Source organism: Microtus oregoni, unplaced genomic scaffold (genome assembly GCF_018167655.1).
Source record: "Microtus oregoni isolate MIOR12 unplaced genomic scaffold, Mior012 000027F_ref0000203, whole genome shotgun sequence".
In the NCBI taxonomy this organism is placed as follows: Eukaryota; Metazoa; Chordata; class Mammalia; order Rodentia; family Cricetidae; genus Microtus; species Microtus oregoni.
The window spans coordinates 13,596,615-13,618,581 of NW_024543086.1; the positions used below are offsets into that span (position 1 = coordinate 13,596,615).

Here is a 21,967-nt window from a genome sequence, read left to right on the forward strand (position 1 = left end):
CTGGAGTCAAAAGAAAGGTGGAAAAGGTGGCATGCCTTCAGCATTTACTCAGGCCGCTGCTCTCTGCTCAACCTGACTTCCTGCCCACATGGCTGTTGAGACTCAGTCAGGTTTCCTCCCATTTCTCTTCGCCTGTGCACAACGTTCATGTTCAGCCTGTCTTTCCAAGCCATTATTCTTGGAAGAATTTCAACCCTAATCCTAAATACCCAGAGTTTGGGGAGGACATCTTTGTTGTTCTTCTTAATGTGTTTGCCCTGGCAGGCGAAGGGAATCGACTCGTCTTTAGTGTTTTGGAGATTGGTCACTGAAAGTTGCTTCTGTAAGTGAGCGTTCAGAGCCATAGATGTAAAAGTTGTGCGAGTGCAGGAAACACCACACAGATACATGCACACACACACACATGCACACGCACACACACACACATGCATGCATACACGTGCATGCACGCGTGCGCACACACACAGAGCTCAAAACTTGAGACAAGGTAGTTCATGCTCCAGAAACCTATATCAGTGACTCAGGCGGCCATTATCAAGACTGCCACTGCCATGGGGAAAGGAGTCCATGAAAGTGATACTGCATAGCCCATCCTTCCCTGCAAAGGCACGGGTATCTCATGTTCCAAATGACAAGAGTCTCTGACAACTCCTGCTCCCAGAAACTAACAGTTTGGATGAGAATGCAGGTTCCCTTGTTGTCCACCCTGCCCCTGTACCTCCCACTGCTTGCTGGGGACTAAACCCAGGACCTTGCACTTGCTAAGGGAGCATTCTACTGCTGAGTTAAATCTCCAGTCCATGGGTGGGAATGGATTTCTGAATATTAAGCACTCCTTCATGAACCCGGCATCCATTAGGGAAGAGTGTGACTATGGCCTACAGGAGCCTGCAGGGTTTGTTCTGGTGAGCTCTAGGTTGCCTGAGCTTGGTAGGAATCAGGTAAGACGTTTTGTTGCGATGAAAGGCCTGACCTGATGGAACAACCTCAGAGGAGGGGCGTTATTTTGGCTCATCGTTTCAAATGAATTTCTGGCCACCATGGGTGGAAGGCAAGCAGAAGGGCCCAGTCTGTGGGGGTTGGGAGCTTCTGGCAATGACTTGTCATATCTGAATGGATCAGGAAGCAAAGGCTGGAATTAGGGAAAGTTATAATCAAAGGCTTACCCCGAGTCACCCGTTTCCACCAGCCAATCCAATACCCTAAAGGCTTACAATCTTAAACAGCGTCACAGTCTGGTCACAGAGCTTTCAAACAGCAAGCCCATCCCATCCTACATACTGGACAAAGACGATCATGTGGCAACACAGTAGTGGAGAGCATTGCATGTTGGGATTCCGTTGCTGACATGGAGTAGATGGGCAACAGGGGGCAGCCAAACTTAGAGGGCAAGAGAAGAGTATGGAAGCTGGATTAGAGCTTCCTGGCATTTCTTGTCTTGGTGACTAGGACCAGAATGTCTTCATTTCTGTTTCTGGGCTCACAGCTCCTGTCTCACAATGGGTCCCTTTAAGGAGGGAAGAAGGGAGCATACAACCTCATGCCTGGCGCACAGCAAGAGGTCAAATGTGTAGAGGGTATAAGCAGCCTCCTGGTCACCAAGGCTACAGTGCAGGACCAGAATGGGAAGAGGTTTTTATGTAGGTCTGGATTGATGACTGAAATAGGCAGTTGGCCTTTGCATTGACTTTCTATAGCCCACGTGGGTTTCGTAAGTGTGAGACGGACTCAAGGCCAAAGCAGCAAGGTGAATCCAGGAGTCAAGATAGCTAGAGGTCTCACCAACTGTCTCTGTCTTCCATTTAACAGCCATCTACAACTTCCAAGGCAGTGGAGCCCAGCATCTCACTCTACAGATCGGTGATGTGGTACGGATACAGGAGACCTGTGGAGGTGAGTTGTTCTTGCCTCAGTGGCCCTCAGATGTTAGCGCCTTCACTGTAGGAACCCAGGCACTTGCAGTACTCTCTCTAAGCATGCACTTGCATGGCATGTTTAAACACCTCTTGCTCATTTAGTACAGTCAGCCTTTTGGGCCCATGGGTTCTGCATCCACGGGTTGAACCGACAAGCGACAGACAATATTGCATCTGCAATATGTATATTCAGTTCCTGTCATTACTTAAACAGTGCAATGCTGTGATTATTTATATGACATTGCCACACACTAGATTTTAGAAATGGCCTAGAGGTGATTTAAAGTATGTGAGGACCTTCATATGGTCTGCATAGATATGGTACCATTTTATAGAAAGGGGCCTAAGCGTCTGTGGGCTTTGGTGCAGCAATCCTGGAGCCAATCTCGCCGGTATTTTGAGAAATGACTGCAATTAGAGTTTACTGAACAAAAGAAGTGCTTTATTATTTCAGGGATGTGCGTTTCATAACAAAGGCCTAACCGGCTGCCTTGATGTTTGCTATGCTAGGCATTTGCCACAGTCAAGGGACTATGGGACTCTGGGCCTGTGGATCTTCCTAGCTGTAGTTCTTTATTAATATGTACACTATTGTAAAGAAAAATAAGCATCATCAAGATGCAGGAGGGTGCTGTAAGTTATTTTCCTGACTCCGGGAGAGAGGCTGTGCCATATAGTAGTGTTATATAAATGCAGCTCCCGGTGGAGCAAGGGCCCAAGCTGGGGGTGTGTGTGCTGGGTAAAGTGGCAGCTCTTTGCTCCTGGAAAGCCATGTGGTCTTGAAACTAAGTGTATATTGAGTTCAGTTCACCCGTAATGGTGGTGATGGTAGCGAGAGGGGGTGCATCTTAATGTCTGCTCCAAGACTAGTGGCCTTGGGCTCATGAGACAGGCAACTGAAAACTATCATCCGGAGTCGGATTAGTGTATAATTACTTAATGAGTTTGTTAATGTGTCACTGGTGACCAACAGACTCTCCCATCCCCCACACCCTAGCTGTACTTCCAGAGTTCTCCCTTGCTGGGCCAGCTTACGGCTCCTCCTACATAAAGGACACAGAGTTCGAGGAGTATATGATTCCTGGGGCTGGCAGAATGAAGGAGGAAGCTGAGACTGGCCTGAGAATACAGCTGTGCCCTCTCCCAGTGACTCCATCAGATGAGGCCCTGGAAAAGAGCACAGGGTGGTAGGGAGAGGTGTGCTAGAGGGTAGGCCTCTGTTGGGACACAGCAGCCAAGAGCCATCTTGTCATTCCCGCACACCAGATGCTACCTTCCCTCCTGGAGAACCCAGAATCCTACTTAGATCTCCCATCAGCCCGTTAGACAGGTAGAGTCCTCCGTGGTGCTGGATGAGCTGCCTGAGGCCTCCCAGGCAGTGGAGCCCCAGCTCTCTCTGCAGATGTGTGCAGATGTGTTTGCACACCGACATGATCTTCATACAAACACCTATAACCTCCCAACAAAGACACACACATACAAATACACAGGTACCCATAAACATAGCACACTTATAAGCACACACAGGATCACATATAAACAGGTATATGTAAAAACAAATGCGAACCAAGAAAACAAGCAAACAGAAAACCTTTCTTTGAGGAGGGTAATTTAGTGTCTCGTATTTCAAAGCAACTTTTAAAGGGATCGCTGTTGAAGGAGCTGCGGGCTGCGTTCCTGTGGCCCGGCTCCTGGCCATCTGGCTATCTTATGCCCCAAAATAATGACACACAAACTGTATTCATATAAACACTGCTTGGCCCATTTCTATTAATGTGTGTAACACCACAAGGTGGTGACTTATCTTGCCTAACCCATATTTAGTAATCTGTGTAGCACCAGTCTTACCGGGAAAGATTCAGCATGTCTGACCTGGCGGCTTGCTTCATCGCGTCTGCCCTGGAGAGGAGCTGCATGGCGTCTGAGCTCACTTCCCTTCTTCCCAGCATTCTGTTCTGTTTACTCCACCCACCTATGTTCTAACCTATCAGGCCAAGCAGTTTCTTTATTAATTAACCAATGAAATCAACAGATTGGTATATGACACTTCCACATCAGATCGCTACAGAGAAATGAGAGCTGCTTATATGTACTGCATGCTTTGGCAATATTCTTTGTTGGGTTATAATTAATAGGGTACCATGTACTGTGCAGTACCCAGGACTAGGGAACATTCCAGCCTTGGTTTTTTGAACACAGAAGATGAGCATGGTTCAGAAAGTGGGTGGGGGAATGGTGAGGAGTGGGTGGGTGAGGGGATACCTTCCTGTAGACTCAGGCCTGTTATTCTGAATTCACCACTCCTTCCCACAGTACAGCCCTTCCTACAGGACAGCCCTGTGGTTCCCATGTCTAATTCTACCCGTGGCAGAAAAACTTTTTTGTCTGTAATCTTCTCATCAGTTTTAATTACTTTTTATAAGATATCTATTTAAACCAAAGACATATTTTTAAAATATCCTCAGAGGTTAGCAATGATTAACTTTGGGAGACTAGGATATGAGTGATAACTATTTCTCACTTTGTGCTTTATGGTTGTTTTCAAAGCATTGGAGTCAGAATAGGGCTTCCTGTCTCTACCAGCTAATAGATTTTGGCTCAGTGGCTTCATGTTCCTCACCTGAAGAGTTGTGGTCACATCGCTCCTGAGATTGTTGACTGAATCAAAAAGGGCAGACAAGAGAGGCAATGTAGCACCGGGCTTGGCTTAGGGTCAACATTTCGTGTTCCTTGCCTTCATCTGGTGGAGCTGCAAGAGGCCCAGGATGGGTACCTATCTATGTAACATGGGCTCTGATCTGTTGGTAGCTGAATCTTCAGGTTCTTAAAATGGATGAGGTTACCCCTATTTTTTGCACACCATATTGCTTTAAATGGATCTGTCTGCTTTGAGTTCGTGTGAGGGTCCGGTCTCTGAAGTCTTACAGTAATCGTCTGAAGGGGGCGGGAAATTTACCTGACAAAGTTACAGATCAGGCCTTTGGAAAGTAAAGTCGTGAGGGTGAAGGCCACAAGAGAGAATTCTGGAAACTTTATAGCGAGTAGGTGAAAGACCATACAGATAGAGAGAAATGTAGAGGCTGATGTACGCCCAAGGCGAACCCTCACCAGAGGCTGCAAAGTGCTGTGGGACCTTGAATCTCTAGACCATGAGCCACAAATATCTGTGCGCTAAGCGCACTCAAGTATGAATGGCACAAGCACAATGGATGGGTTTTATGACAGAGATAGCATGCTATGATACAAACCCACATAGTTCAGGAGGGCTGTCACCTTTCCAAATATTTAGTGATATCCAAAACCCCAGTCTCATAGTCAGTGTGAAGTCTGCTTCCCTCCCTTTCTGCAGCATCCAAACCCTATTTAAAGGAGTGGCAGAGAGTGTTCTCTTTCTACTATCTGTCTTCCTTACTCAATTAGGCACTAAGATGAGTTAGCTCATGGCAAAAGCTATGCAGCTGGAGACAGACACCAGATGCCAGAGGTATAGTCATGTGATGATGCTCCTGAAAGACCCCCGGTGTGGGGAGACTCTCACTCAAGTCTCAGGATAACACGACCCCCCTCTAGTAACTCACGAGAGACCGTCCTTGCTGCAATCACACGAAGTTTATTTGACAGGACAGGAACCAGTGCACTGGGGCTGAGACTCATAACCCACGTAGGGGAGGAGTTTGACTCCGAGTAACTGGGAGAAGGGGTTTTTAAGGGAAGAAACCATAGCCCAGTAATCTGAAGGGGGTAGGGAGGGAGTTATAGAAAATTGCAAAAATACCAGTGATAATCACAAGGGGACAATTCCCTGTTTCTCAAGATTATTCTCAAGATTACAATCTAACTTTATCTTCAGCTAGTTCCTGAAACTGAACTGGCTATTCCTAGATTTCTGATTCTTTTCTCCCTGCTTAGATTTTTGGCTCTATTTTTTCCTGCTGGCAGGGGTCTGGATTTATCCAGGCCTTTCACTCCTGGCATGCAAATCCCACCATGCCTATGTGGACCAAGACAACAATTACCTACCTCCAAACCTCTTCTTTCTTTCTTTCTTTCTTTCTTTCTTTCTTCCTTCCTTCCTTCCTTCCTTTCTTTCTTTTTGTTTTGTTTTGTTTTGTTTTTTTGAGACAGAGTCTCATTTTGTAGTTCTCATTGACCTGGAACTGGTTATACAGACCAAGCTGTCCCTGGACTCCCAAAGAGCCGCCCGCCTCTGCCTCTGCCTCCCAAGCACTGGGATTAAAGACCTGGGCTACCATGCCTAGCTGTCTTCTAGATCAGAGTGGAAGGTGTTCTTTTGAGGTAGTCCAGTCTTATTTAGGGTCTTCTTTGCAAGGTCTTCCCGAGGGATGTATGTCCCATGCTTAAACATTTGCTGCCTGGCTTTTTTTTGGAATGACGGGAAAAGTCTCATTCTTTCTACTGATACTTGTGTATGTCAGGGCCTTGTGGTCTATCATAGTAGGAAGTTGGAGGGGTGGGACTTCTTGACAGAGAGTCCAAGAAGCGCTTGCATTTCGGTGTCCAGTAAAATAAGGCCATAGTGAGGGGTGAGAGGAGGGGCCGATGCGATATCTTTGGCTGTTATAAAGCGATGTGACGTTGCTGCTGCTTTCTGCAGAGAGTATCTGTGGCATCATTCTGAGACTCACTCTTCTCACCCAGCGATGTCTGCAGCTCTTCAGAGCTGGCAGATGCCCACGCCTGGCATGGCTGTGTGGGCTGCAAAGAGCTGGTGAAGACTTGAATCTACCACATGCAGAGTGGGGTTTACCAGAGCCCGCAGCACCTTCTGTACTAGCAGCCCTGTCAAGGGGTGATCATGACCTGAACAATGGGGATGTTGTGAGCTCTTTCCAGGGACTCTGTTCAAGCATCACTCTGCCAGGAGCCCTCCTTTGTTCCGACCTGTGCCTGGAGTGGCTGGGTGTGAGTGGGACTCTATTGTTTGAAGATGCTGCTCCACTCTCTGCATTTCAAGCCCAGTTTTCCTGTTGTTTGAATGAGGGTGGGGCTGAGGTGTCAGCGAACTTGAATTCTCTATTCTGTTGTCATGGAAATATGCTGAGAGGACATCAATTAAAAGAACGGTATTCTAAATCTGTAGGTTCTGGAAACAAAATAGAAAACACGTCTAACTTGCTGGAATATGGTATTGGTTTAGTTACTTTATAAAAGCAGTCCATAATGTATCTACTAACTTTTTGAGTATTTCCCCTATGGCAGGCACAGGGAAATCTCTTGGAAATTTTTGCCTAATTTAATTTTGATGAGACAGGTACTAGGATTATTTCTATCCAACATATCGCTTGTCAACGATCACGCAGGCAGTAAGACTAGATGGTCGCTCTAATCCAAGCTTTGATTCCAGTGTGCACACTCGTTTTTAAATGCATGCATTTTATGACGTGTAGCTGAGGCATGAGGCATGATGCTGTGGAATGCAGTTGTGAATGATGACGACAGCGAAGACAATCGGCAGAGCGGTCCATCACCCCACAGCTACCCAGTTTTGGTACTGTTTTATTACCTGTAGTCCTCACGCCGCACATAGCATTCTAGATTTCTACATCTACTACGTTGTAACTTCTGACCTCGATATCTTCATTCCCTTGACACCCTCCCCCCACTTCTCTATCTCCTTCTATTACCATGGTTTTGTTTTCTAACCCCCCCACACTAGATTTTTTTAATTAATTTTTTATTTTTGAGATTATAATTTAATTACATGTTTCCCCTCTATTTTCCTTACACCAAGCTCTCCAAAATACCCCTCCCTGCTCTCCTAATTCGCAGCTTCTTCTTCACTAAAATGTGGTTATCATGTGCATATGCATATGTGTATTTGCATATTCCTGAATATAACCTATACGGCTCTTATAATGTTGCTTGTATGAATGTTTTCAGTAACTGAACAACCAGTCAATGTGCTTGTCTCTGGGAAGCCCAACTCTCCCACCCCCAGCCTTTCTCAGTTGCCTGTAGTTCTGAAAGACCCCAGTGGTGGGCAGTCTTTCAGGCTGAGGAGACCCTCCCAAGGAGCAGCGAGTCACTCTTCGGATGCAAATAGCAAGAGGCTTTATTAAGTACTTAAGTACACAGGTACCTGGGGCGACTTAGTCTTTCGGAAGACAAGCGCGCCTGCAGACTGGGGGAAGGTCTTTTTATAGGAAAGAGGGCAGCAGAAGCAGATTACAGAAGCAAATGCATCGTTAGTGGTCAGTTGGAATGGGGCAAGGGGCACAGGTGGTTTTTCCTCTCCCAGCACAGATGTATGGGAACAGATATCCTGTTAATTGATGTCCTGTCCTAATCTATGGATATAAAGATCCTGTTTTGCAGCCAGGGACCCTGACCTTACTCTGCACTTACAGTCGTTCGTCAAAAGCTTTGTGAAATGACGTTACAGCAGATAAGCTGGGATCTTTCATAGGGGGAGTTGTCTTCTTCTGTGAATTACTGACATTCTAAGTTGGGCACATGTGCTGACTATGCAAACGGGAGGTTCTCATTAGAGCAGGCCAGCTGCGGGTTCCTTATCGCTTGGGGCCAGGTGGCTGACCGGCTGACCGCAGATATCTCGCCTGGCTTCTCCGCCCTTGTTTTCAAGTCGAACTTCCCTGCTCTAATTACTTGCGTTGCTCCAAAGTTTAAGCCTTGCAAAATGGCATTACTGCTGCTTAGTGAGTGGGGGTCTTTCAGTTCTTTGTGTATGGTTGAGGCCTCTGTAGCCTTTTCCTCGTCCAGTTTGGCATGTCCATTGGTGTTACCCTTGTTCACATTCGGGCTGTCATGTTGGTGAGACTCTAAGAACGGAACTTCTGATATGACTAGGAGACACAGTCTCACAGCAAACTCCCTGATCCTCTCACTGTTTTGTCATTGTTGTTCTTAGATGCCACACACAGATGAGATCATATAGCATTTTCTTTTCTGATATGTACCAATCTGACTTAGCACATCATCCAGGTTATGTTAGCTAACAGAATCTCTTTTTCAAAGACTGATTAGCATTCAGTTTGGATACCACCATTTATGCACTTCAGTTTCTTTGTTTATTCACCGGTAGGTGCTTCCTTTGCTTTTTACGTTGACTTTTATGAACAGAGCTACTGACTATTGTGAACATGGGAACACAGACCTCTTTTAAGAACTGGTGATGTCATTTCCTGTGGGTAGATGCCTCGAAGAGAGCTTGTTGTTCGTGTGGTCATTCTATTTTTAAATTCTTTATTAATCAGCAGACTGTTTTCCATTGTAGCTGTACCTGTCTATCTTTCCTCAACGGTTTACTTGATTTCCCTTCCTCCTGTACCCTTGTCAACATTTATTACCCCTTGACTGTGTGAAAGTATCCTTCTCAAGGGTCAGGTTGTGGCATTGTCTTGTTGTAGCTTTGATTTGTATTACCTTGATGACTAACAATGCCTGGCAACTTTTCATTATGCCCAATGGCCATCTTTGTGTACTCTCTAGAGAAATGTCTTGTGCTTTAAATGGGTTGTTTGCTTTTGTACTATTAGCTTGCATTAATCCTTCATTAATTTGGATATTTATCCATTATTAGATGAATTGTTTGCAAATATTTTTCCCAATCTCTAATTTGCCATCTAATTTTGTTCATTGTTTCTTTTACTTTGTGAAAGGTTTTTAATCAGAACCCAGCCCATACTTTTTATTTCTGGTCAAAGAGCTTCTATTTGATCTTGATGTTATTATATATCTCAAAACACAGGAAACTAGAAGTGTTCTCAGATACCCATAACTCAGATAAATAGTAATATTCTTGCTTCAGATATTTCTCAGAAATACTCAGATGTTAGTTGGGCAGTGGTGGCGCACACCTTTGATCCCAACACTTGGGAGACAGAGGCAGGCAGATTTCGAGTTTGAGGCCAGCCTGGTCTACCGGGCAGGATAGCCAGGGCTACACAGAAAAACCCTGTCTCAAAATGAAACAAAACAAAACAAGATCTCAGATGTGGTTGAAATTTGCAGCTTACTATTCCCATGGTCCCCTTTTGTTTTATCCACATGCAGGCCACAGTTATCTTGAAACCGAAATGTCTTTGTCCTGTAAAACATTTTGTACCTTTACTAGATGAATTCTTTCCAAATCATGTTATTTATTTATTTGGAATTATGTGTTTATGCGTGTATGGTTGGACATGTTCACTTGAGCGCAGGTACCTACAGAAGCCAGAGATCTCAACTCCCCCAAAGTCAGAGTTGTAAGCTGTCATTAGCCCCCACCCCCACAGCAGGGGTACTTGGAATTGAAGTCAGGTCTTCTGCAAGAAGACTTTTAACTGTGGAGCTGTTTTTCCAGCCCCCGTAATCATGTTTTAAAAATAGTTTTTATGACAATACTCTGAGAGGAGGTGTTTTTTTTTTTCTCAGATGAAAACATTGACGCTTGATTGACATGACCAAGGATTACACTGCCTGGAAGTGGCAGTCGGAGGTTCTTCTTTTGTTGTGGTTCTGGGATATTTAGACTCTCTCCCCAACCCCTCTGGTATATTTCAGGCTGCATTTGTGCTGCAGAAAGGGAGCACACTTTGAAGAGCTGGCATCCCACAGTTGTCCAAAAGCATTGTAAGAAACTCCCCCCTTTGCTCGTCTTCCCCCAGGCTGCATGTCTTAGCCACTTAGGCTACCATAGAGGATGCCACAGACTCTGCATGTTAAGCAGCAGGAATGGAATTCTCTTGTAGAGTCAGGAAATCCAGGATTGAGGTGTTTGCAGATGGTGGTGCCTGGTGAGGGCTGATTCCCCCTCAGCACAAGGCTTTCTTCCTGTTTCTTCATCTGGTGGCAGAGAATGAGGGAGGAAGCTCTCCTATGAGATGGCACTACCATCCGGACGAGCTCCACCTGCACGAGCTGAGCATCTCCCAAAGATGCTTACGATTTTTTTTTTTTTTTTGGTTTTTCGAGACAGGGTTTCTCTGTGGCTTTGGAGCCTGTCCTGGAACTAGCTCTGTAGACCAGGCTGGTCTCGAACTCACAGAGATCCGCCCGTCTCTGCCTCCCGAGTGCTGGGACTAAAGGCGTGCGCCACCACCGCCCGGCTTGCTTACGATTTTGACATAGAAATGGGGGTGGGGGGAGGCACAAGTGATTGTTTCATGACAAGGGTTAAAATTATTGAACGTAAAACAGCACTCAGTTTTGACACATCCAGCATCTGATAAGTGCTGTGTTACAGAGACTACGTGTGATCATGGAACCCTCTCGGGGGTTTTGCCAACAGTTATCTGTTCCTTGACACACACACAGAGACGGCTGCCAGCAGACCCGATTAGGGAATTGACATCAAGGTTCAGAGGTGGTCAGCAGGGCGGGAAAGCCCGAGTGCAGTCTTGAAGATGTTGCTAAGGCTCCTGGGATCATATCCCTCTGTTGCTTAACAGTGCTATTTTTATCTGCAAGGTCACCGTACGTAGATCCGTTTCTGAAAATAGGTCACCTAGTGTATGTACACAGTATATACCAGGGACACAACTGGTACTGAATGAATGTGAGTTTTGGAGGCAGAATATGGATTTTTGGGGTGAGAGTTACCCAAGAGCAAGCTAACTTTTGAGAGTCGGGGGACCTATTAGGTGCACACAGGATTGAATCTCAAGGGTCCACAAAGGCCAAGTCCTTTGGCTCCACCTGATGGCCACCCAGAGATAGATGTGAATGTTAGCTTTGAGTGTGGACTGTTGGTTGTCTATTAATCTCATGATTCATTGTGGATTGAAGTAGCCTTGACCACCACGTTGCTCCAGGCTAGTGGTCTTAAGGGCTCTGACTCTGAATTGACAGACTTGCACTAATGCTGTGTCATTATGATCCCCGCTCAGTACATGAACTGACTTGAGTTTCAATGTCATCAATGAAACAGGGATGACAATACTTAGCTTATAGGATTTCTGCGCGTGTGACAAGAGAGCCTACGTAGGGCTTGTGATTAAAGTGACCGTGAATGGCAGTCAGTAGCAATCTTCTAGAAATACGCTTACACTGAGCTGACAAACAGGGTCATCGTGCTGCCGTGAAGACAGCAGAGTTCAAAAGCCAAATGCTTAGTTTTCAATTTCAGGCTGTGTGACAATTAGCAGGTGGCTTATTCTCTGTCAATCTCTGTTTCCATTTACAAAACTGAAGCAGTAATAGTGCATATTTATAGGACTGTCACGAAGATTAATCTTCAGTCTGGTAGGCAAGGGCACTACCCCTGAACTACATCCCCAGCCCACTAAATTTAAAGCTTGAAAAAAAAAAATCAACACCAAAATCAATGCCTTTAGCAAAGCAGCTAGCATATAGCAAACACTTAGGGGGTTTAAATCCTCTTGTCCACTGTTAATTATTTCTATAGTAACTGGCCAATACTTAGAAGCAACTTAAAATAGATTGCTGCTCTTCATGAAATAGAAAGAGCTTCTGTCACCAGAAATCCTCAGTTGCAAAGTAGCTTAGAGATTTAGTTTGAGGGCCTCTGAGGGTGAAAGGATGAAATATTAGATGTGAGGATTAGCTTTGTCAACCAGACGCAGCCTAGAGTCACCTGGGAAGAGTCTCCAAGAAGAGCTGCTTCACTGGGTTGGCCTGTGGGCGTGTCTGCGGGAGGGAGACACAGCTTAGTGGGGGCAGCAGCATGCCCTAGGCAGGGGATCTCACTGAGTTGGCCTGTGGGCGTGTCTGTGGGAGGAGAGACAGAATCCTGTGTGGGCAGCAGTGTGCCCTAAGCAGGGGATCTTGGATGTCTGAGAGTGGAGAATCGGAGCTGAGCATAAGTAGGCAAGAAGCTGTGCTCTTGCCTACTTATTCTCTCCGCCTTTGGCTGTGATACAATGTGACGAGAGCTGTTTGTACTTCCTACTGCTTTCGTTTCCCCACATGCTAGACTGTAACTTGGAGCTGTGAACCTAAATACCCCATTTTCTTTCTATCAAAGGCTTTTTTCTTTTTTTTTCCCACAACAGAAATGAAACTAGGACATAACATGACCACCAAACTCCTTCCCCTAAGCCTAGATTTGGCTGCTTCTACATCCAAACACATCACCAGTTGAGTGACTGTGGAAAAATTGCTCAGTTTCTCCATGTCTTGGGTAGGCTGCTTAGCTGCACCGTGGAATAATGAGGATTCCTGCCCCGTATGGTTGTCAAGAAGATGAAAAGGCTTACAGCAGAACAACTCCTGGAAGAGCACTTTTATTCCAGACTCCAGATTCTTCCTCCACTACTTACCTAATTTCCCTTCTGTTTTTTTTTTTTCTGTCTCCTTTCTCCGTTCTTTCACTTTCTGCCACTCACAATAGGATCTCTAGGGATTACCACGGCTTCGAAACTTCCCTTGTTGCTGACCTTCAATCTGGGCATGGCTGGGAGAGTAACTTTGTATTTCGGTCATTTTGGGGGGCGCTTCTGTGAATGTCTGTTGAGAATATATTCCGGTGACAATCTGTCAGCCCAATAATGAGGGTCTGTTAATGAGGCACTTGGCAGGTGCTTCTTATTTACAAAGATGACAAATGCTGCCACGTGGCTGTGCTCCAATCATTTCAAAGGCCAGTGGACTCATTACAGCATGCAGAACTTGCTCTCATTTTGTTAGAGGACTCTTGAGTCATTTGGATTTCGGTTAATTGAGCTTGCTTTTTATCTTTCTTTTCTTTTCTTGTTCTGCAAAGGGGAGATCCTTTAATGCCCCCAACCCTCTACCTGTTCACCAATGTATGTGTTTGGTAATGACTCACTTCAGAAAACCACATTTTAGATATTATTTGCTGCTGTTAGAATGGTCCATATTATTTTAAGATGATTGTCCAGGTTCATGAACCTTTCCATGCCTAAGTCAGGAGGAGCAAACATGCATGTGACCATCAGTGGGTAAATGAGAAAAGGAAGCCTGGCTTGTGGGTTTGAGGCATTTGTCTGCATGATGGGTGCTGAGGCCTCTCTTAAAAGTCACTTGGGACCATGGGGGTCCATTGCACAGGTGGCCACATACCAATTTCTTATTTCTCAAAAGGAGAAGGGGATCTATGCCAGTATGTTAATGAAACCCTGTACCCGTACATGGTGCTTTGAGATGATGGTGCCCGAAATGTATTTCATGCTGTGGGCTTCTCGGTTTGATCTGTACCAAGGTCTAAAGTGAATTGCAACCATTTCTTTACTAGGTGAAAATAAACAGAGAAAAGCAGAGCAGACAAGTTAGCAAAAGATGCAGAGGAAATGAAAGACCTTTGCCTTTGTTTTCTCTTTGCAGACTGGTACAGAGGGTACCTCATAAAGCATAAAGTGTCACAGGTAAGGTCACTCTGCTTTCATCTGGGACAATAAAGGATGTCTTCACTTGTCCCTGCTGCCCCTTCTGGGCAATTCTTTCCTTGCACTGCTCCTCAGCAAAGTGAGTCCATTCCTTCCTTCATATCTGTACTTCAATGCCCACTGCTGTGCCTTACTGTGCAAACACTGCCTCTGCTCCCCCCCCATTCTTTTTTTTAACTTTTTTTTATTGAGAAAAGGAAAAAAAAACAAACAAATTTCCTCCTCCTCCCAGCCTCCCATTTCCCTCCCCCTCCTCCCACCCTTCTCCCCCTCCTCCCACCCTTCTCCCCCTCCATCCACTCCTCTCCCCCTCCCTCTCCAGCCCAAAGAGCAGTCAGGGTTCCCTGCCCTGTGGTAAGTCCTAGGTCCTCCCCCCTCCGTCCATTTCTAGGAAGGTGAACATCCAAACTGGCTAGGCTCCCACAAAGCCAGCACATTACGTAGGTTCAAAACCCCGTTCCATTGTCCTTGGGTTCTCATCAGCCCTCATTGTTCGCCATGCTCAGAGAGTCCAGTTTTATCCCATGCTTTTTCAGTCACAGTCCAGCTGGCCTTGGTGAGCTCCCAATAGATCAGCTCCACTGTCTCAGTGGGTGGGTGCTCCCCTCGTGGTCCCGACTTCTTTGCTCATGTTCTCCCTCCTTCTGCTCCTCATTGGGACCTTGGGAGCTCAGTCCAGTGCTCCAGTGTGGGTCTCTGTCTCTGTCTCCATCCATCACCAGATGAAGGTTCTATGATGATATGCAAGATATTCGTCAGTATTGCTCTAGGATAGGGTCATTTCAGGTTCCCTATCCTCAGCTGCCCAAGGAACTAACTGGGGACCTCGGTTTCTGTCACCCTCGTGTCCTTGTGGCCTTTGCTAACATGCCCTTGCTAATGATTTCCCCTCCCTGGGGTCCCCAGGGAACGGCGCACTACGTAGTTGAAGCTGGTCTCTGCTCCCCCCTTCAGCATTGTGTGGGCACCACTCATCTCCCCATGTGACATGAAAGGACAGGCCCTGGTGCCCTTGCAGCCATGATGGAGCTGCTCTGTCATGTCATCTCCATGACAGCAGCCACTTTCTTTGCCTGTTTCATTTTTCTCAACTTGTGTTCAGCAAAAGAGCTGCATGCCCTCGCCATGCAGAAGGCTTGAATTCACAGAGGAATTTCCAAGCAACTGATAAAGTTCCTTTGCCATCTGGACATGGTTAGGAAGCATTTTCCCTGATGCTCAGGGTGGCACAATCTTGCCCTACCCTCTCAAAGGACAGTGAGTTAAACCCAAAGAGGAGAGGTCTCACATCTTAGATGCTCAAGTAAAGCCAAGAACTTGCTTCAGACCCAGGGATCCCCCAATTTCGGAACAGGGGTCACCTCAACCTCCGCTTAAGGCTTGCTGATTCCCTGGAAAAGGGCAGGGAGGGGAGAAGCAGAGTCCTTGTTTCTGCAAGTGAGAGGCTCAGACTTCTTTTCTATTGATTACCCTTCTTGCCCACCTGAGAGGATAAGTATCCACGATGGTACTGAAGTAATCCTTTGGGATGTGGCGTGCACAACAGACTGACCTATGCATATGGCTTTGGCATCTATGCCTGCTCCATCTGGCCCTGATTGTTCTTTTGAAGTCTGATGGTTTCAAAATCCAGTAGCTTAGTGGATAACAAACAAAACCTGGGTGGACAATGAGCTGGCTATTTTTCTGTGTTGTGTCTTCCAGTCTGTTTAATTTTGTTTCCTACAGGGCATTTTTCCTACATCCTTTATCCATGTCAAGGAAGTGACGGTGGAGAAAAGAAGGTACTTGTGGGGACCTGGGTGAGAGACTCGGTTGGTTGAGTGCCCTCCTTGCAAGCATGAGAAGCTGAGTGCAGTTCCTTCAGAACATGCGTGAAAAGAGCTGGGCAAGGTGTCATGTGCTTGTAATCCCCATGCTGAGGTTTGGGGTGACAGCCAGGTCCCTGGGTCCCTCTGGCCACCTAGCCTACCCCACTTGTCGAGGTCCATGCCAGTGGGAGACTCTGACTCAAAACAAAAGTAAAGCCACAAAAAGCAAAGGGAGGAGGTTGACCCTGAGGAACAGTCTCTTGAGGTCCTCTGGCTTCTATAGAAAAAGCGCACATGTGGACCTTCACCTCCCGACATACACACAGAAGTCCTTGTATTACTTTGTCAAGCTGGATGCTCCTGGCTCATGGAAGCCTTTGTCTAGTTAGCTTTGGCCATCTGAGCTGGCAGATGTGCAGGGCCCAGCTCATTCAACTGCAGCATGGCTGTGTGTATTCGTGTCTTCTCTCCATGAGGAGCTAATCCAAATTGATTCTAGCAGGAATCTGATTCTGAGGGGGGATTAGTTAGTTTGGAGAATCCGACTTCTCGCTAGTGGCTGCCTTCGGACCTCATTAAAGTAGATTTGACAAGAATAGTAAGCACGGGGGACGTCCCCCACCAAGGAGGCCATGCAGAGAGAAATTCCATGCATTTGCATGGTGCAGCCTGTGCAACTGCTGCCGGTGGTGGCATCTCTGCAAGCCTCCTTTTCTCCACAGCTGCAGCTTACCACAAAGTTTCCAGCCCTTTCTCTCTTTTGCACCTGGGTCTCAATTCCATCCCTCCTTCTCTCCCACCCTACATAGGAACATAGAGAACATCATTCCTGCAGAAATCCCTCTGGCACAGGAAGTGACGACGACGCTCTGGGAGTGGGGAGGCATCTGGAAGCAGCTCTATGTGGTGAGATACAACCTGTTCCCAGGACTGGAGAGCGGCAGCTTCTACTTGGTTTAAGTTGGACATTTAGCCCTTAGTGGAGCTTCGGGCCACAGAAGAGGGAGCACAGAAAAGGGAGGACATTGAGACCCAAAGAGGTTCTGTGCGTCCACACAGCTAGCAGTGATGGCTATTGTAGTAATAAGGGCGGCGGGGCTGCGTCCCCAACACCCCAGCTGCCTGCTTGGCTAGCTTATGCCCGAAATAACAACACACAAACTGTATTCATTTAAACACTGCTTGGCCCATTCTCTTCTAGGCTAATTCTCACATATTAATTTAGCCCATTTCTAATCATCTGTGTATGGCACCCCAAGGTGCGCTTACCAGGAAGATTCTAGCCTATGTCCATCCTGGGTCGGAGCTTCATCCCGGGAGCGGGGCATGGCGTCTCTCTCAGGCGTCTGCTCCAGAGAGGAGAGCTGTCGAGTCTGACCTCACTTCCTCTTCCTCCCAGCGTTCTGTTCTGTTTACTCCTCCCACCTATCCTCTAACCAATAAAATGGGCCAAGGCAGTTCCTTCATTAGCCAATGACCTTCCTCCATCATTTCCCCTTTTTCGGTTTAAACAAAAAAAAAGGCTTTAACTTTAACATAGCAAAATTACATATAACAAAACAGTTATCAAGTAAAAGTTACAATAATCTTTATCATAACTAAAGAAAACTATAACTATAACTAACTATTCTTAACTCCATCAAAGACTCCAGAAAGATATAATATTACCTAAGTAAACAAGAACTAAGAAACTTCAAACTCTAGAAATGACAAAGACATCTCGCTGCCTGGACAGTCACCCAAAGTTCTTTTGTACCGTTGGGGCATCCATCTTCAGCCTTCAGGCCCATGGTATCCAGCAGACATTTCCATAAAGCAGGAAAATTCAAAGTCAGTTCAGTCACTATCTGTTGTGTCCTGCAGAATGTCTCGCAGACTCTTTCATGAATCAGGAACCCCAAAAGATCATCTCACCCTAGGCAAGTTCAGTAGTCTTCTCTCTGTGGGTTCTCTGTGTCCAGTTTATGCAGTAGTCCAGGCAAGAGCAGTTTCTTGCCCAAATGGCTATCAAACTCCATAAGGTGCCTCTTCGATGCCCATCTTCCTCTTGAAGTAGATTGGTGCTGCCAGGAGCAGTGTCTCATTGTCATGAAAAGTCCTCAGTTATTAAAACATTAAATGTCCTATTCTGTAATCTTTGAAAGACATGAAGAATGTCTATCTAAAATATATCTCTATATATCTAGAAAATCTAACTAACATGACTACAAGCTTTACTATTATCGATGATTATCCATTAACAACCTATATTTCTTAATTATACAGTACATATTTAAATGAACTACACAATCACAATACCTTAATCAAAATCAGAAACACTTATATATATAACAAAATTGACCTTAAATCTCTATCAATAAAGCAAAATCTATACTAATGCAAACTATTCATACCTATATCATATCCCCCTTTAAATGTAAAAGAACATTTATAAACATTTTTTGGGAATATGGGCACAGTTATTTCTCTCCAAACTGCTTCCTGCTGAATGGGGGCATCGTTAATTAGGTCTTTCATGGTATAACCCGTGTGCTAGTTTCATCTCAGTTGGCAGTTGAGCGAAGCAATTTTCTGAAGATATTCACAGCAACCCTTCAGGAGGACATGGTCCATCATACCATATCAGGATAAATGCAATCCACAAGGTCTGATCCTCTGTGAAAACAAAAGAAGAATCTCTTTTCCAAAGTATCATATCCTTAGATCCAAATTCAAAATATCTATGTTGGATTAGTTCAGCAGCATTTATAAACAAATATCTTTTAGCAGCTGTTGCTCCTTCCTCAGCATTCAAACAATTCAACGAGAGCATAATAGCATACAGTATCAAAATTCTCTGTGTATTTTCCATCTTTGTGCAGCTTTGTTTTAACCTCTATTTTGTTTATTTTTACTTTTAACTCTTTGCTTTTTGAGACAGGTTCTCTGTATCTTTGACCTGAAGTAACTCTGTAAACCAGGCTGTCTTTGAACTCTCAGAGATCCGCCTGTCTCTGCCTCCCAGGCATTGAGATTAAAGGTGTAAGCTACTACACCTTGAACTCACAGAGATCTGTTTGCCTCTGCCTTCTAGGCACTGGGATTAAAGGCGTGTGCTACCACACACAACAACTCTCTTCCTTTTTTTTGTTTTTTACTTTAAGAACTTCAACTTTTAGTCTGCATATATTTTTAACACACTTTAAACCATTCAGAAATTTTCTCTGTCTTTGAATCTCTCTTTACTGTATATCTCTCTTTTTCTGACCACATGAATCTTTAATTTACCAAGCAATCTCAGTAGAACTAAAGGCGTGGCTTTGCCAGCTAGATCCAGTCCATTCCTTAGCTTTCTAGCCTCATGGCGGATATACAGGCTGTAGCCATGTTTACTGCAACAACTGTATGGCATTTCAAGGTCCCTGCCAGCAAGTGAGCTACAACAGACAACACTCAAGTCCTCTCTCGGTAGCCAGCCCTCCTGCCTCAAACAGTCAGAGTTTGCCCTGGCAGGATGGCCCAGAAAGCCAGCATTTTTAAACGGTACAGCTTTTTTCCTGCTACGGCTGAAAACCGAAAAGCATGCGTTCAGCTTTTCGTCAACACCGTTTAAGTGTTTCGTGGCAGGACCTCTTAATGAGCTGCAGGCTTTGCAGCTAAAGCTGAGTCAGGAAGCCTCTCTTAGATGAGGTGCTTGCTTGCCTCTGGCAAGCAGAGTAGACCTGAGAAATTGCTGCTACCAAGAAACCAGGCACAATGCTTTCATTTTGTTCTAGAATTACTTCCCAAGATGTCTCAGGCTTTATGTGGAAGCAGTTGTCCACATCGGCGCCATATGTAGTAATAAGAGCGGCGGGGCTGCGTCCCCAACACCCCAGCCGCCTGCTCGGCTAGCTTATGCCCGAAATAACAACACACAAACTGTGTTCATTTAAACACTGCTTGGCCCATTCTCTTCTTGGCTAATTCTCACATATTAATTTAGCCCATTTCTAATCATCTGTGTATGGCACCCCAAGGTGCGCTTACCAGGAAGATTCTAGCCTAGTCCATCCTGGGTCGGAGCTTCATCCCGGGAGCGGGGCATGGCGTCTCTCTCAGGCATCTGCTCCAGAGAGGAGAGCTGTCGAGTCTGACCTCACTTCCTCTTCCTCCCAGCGTTCTGTTCTGTTTACTCCTCCCACCTATCCTCTAACCAATAAAATGGGCCAAGGCAGTTCCTTTATTAGCCAATGACCTTCCTCCATCAGGCTATCGTCATGAAGGTCGGGTGGGAGCCTTGTGTTTTTTAAACAGGTGCAAAAACTGTTGAACTTGGGTCTGCAGGTGAATTGCCTTGATGTCTGTTTATAAAGCCAATCCTCCAGGCTTAGTAACCCGCCTCTTTAATATTCTCGAAGGATCTGCCTTGGTGCTCTGCTGACATCCTGAAATATACTCTTGTCATATATTAATTAACTGAAGGCTATTGTCTTCAGATCCACAAAGAGGCTTTGACCCTGAAAAAAACAAAGGCCACATTTCATGTGTTCTTTTCTGTTTCAAAGCAAATTTAATTTAAAATCCTCCTTTGATGCGTCAAAGCTCCCAATGAAAACAATTAGCTAACCAGATGATTAGGCTGAGAGGGAAAATGTCAGCCAAGGCTTACTGCAAATTTGTTATAGCCCGATGCACACCCACTGGTGTGTGCACGCTGTCTGGAGACCCACCTTCTGTGATAAATATTGACACCCCTTCGGAAATCTCCTAATCATGGTGATTAGCACATTCAACTCTGTAAGCTTTCCAAAGGTTGCCAGTAAAATTTGAGGTACGTGCTTTCCTGTCTTTCACTGCAATATGGAAGCACCCGAGGCAGTCTGACTTATAAAGAGGCATTATTGAAGGCAGATATCCAGAGTTGTGCTGAACATCAACCTAGCAAGACACAGGGAAGGTGCATGTGTGTGTTTATCTGATCGCTCTCCCTCATTGTGTCAATCACTGGGACTCCATCCTAACGCCCTCATCTAATCCTAAGCCCCTTCCCAAAACCTCTCCTCTAAAAACTCATAACTGGGCTAAGTTTTGACCCTTAGAAGCTCGCAGTTGGGATAAAAGTCTAACACATGAAACCTGTGTGCTGCTGTGAGGCTCTCCGCAGCTCAGAGAAACTGGAGAGGAGATGTGGGCAGGAACAACTGGAGCAGACACACGGACACACACGGGTCAAAGCTTAATTCTTCATTTTATTTTTCTCTCTGCTGGTTGTTTCTACTTTGTTTGTTTGGTTTTTTTGCCTCTTTGTCTTCCTTTTTCTTCTTCTTTCCAGTTGTTTCCCTGTCTCCATCTTTCCTGACCTTATCCGTTTACTTCTTTTCCTCTGTTCCCCTTCATGTCTTTCCTTCTCCTAGTTTCTTCTCCTCTCTCTTTTTTTTCTCTTATCCTTTTATACCTCCAACTACAAAGATTCCTATGCAGGAAAAGATTACCTCACAAGTACAAGTTACCTATTTTCCAAAAGCAAATTATACAGTTTTGCATAAGAAGAAATCACATGAAGATCACAAGTTATGCTTTCCTTCCACAAGTAGTCAAACATTTTTTTCTTCTCCCCAGAGCAATGAATTTTTTTTATAACTGATTGACAAAGTTTTAAGCAAGCCATGTCTCAGCCGCTCCCTTTGTAGTAGCGGGCAGCTGTTTGCAGTTCCGGTGTATGTAGCAGATTTCTCTTTTCTACTCTAGAGAACCCTTAAAGAGTGGCCAGCTAACCATCTGTTCTCCTTTACACACAATAGAGTCATTTAATTTCCTTTCACAACTTGGTTTTTCTCAAGGTGCACACCCGGGCCTGTGATTAGTTCTGTAAGCTACGTGACCAAGGAACAGAGGCCTAACCTTGGGTGTAGGGACATAACTATTCTCTTTAGTCACCAGCCTGCCTTCTCAC

The 21,967-nt window shown here is 45.4% G+C and overlaps 1 protein-coding gene across 1 annotated transcript in view; it reads left to right on the forward strand.

Annotated features, from left to right (window-relative positions):
- Dock2 (dedicator of cytokinesis 2) overlaps positions 1 to 21,967 on the forward strand; it is a 406,844-nt gene that overhangs the window by 18,902 nt on the left and 365,975 nt on the right. Inside the window, exons 2-5 of the mRNA XM_041676225.1 lie at positions 1,810 to 1,893; positions 14,181 to 14,221; positions 15,971 to 16,026; positions 16,863 to 16,959. Coding sequence (XP_041532159.1) covers positions 1,810 to 1,893; positions 14,181 to 14,221; positions 15,971 to 16,026; positions 16,863 to 16,959 — 278 coding nt within the window. The remainder of the gene's footprint in view (positions 1 to 1,809; positions 1,894 to 14,180; positions 14,222 to 15,970; positions 16,027 to 16,862; positions 16,960 to 21,967) is intronic.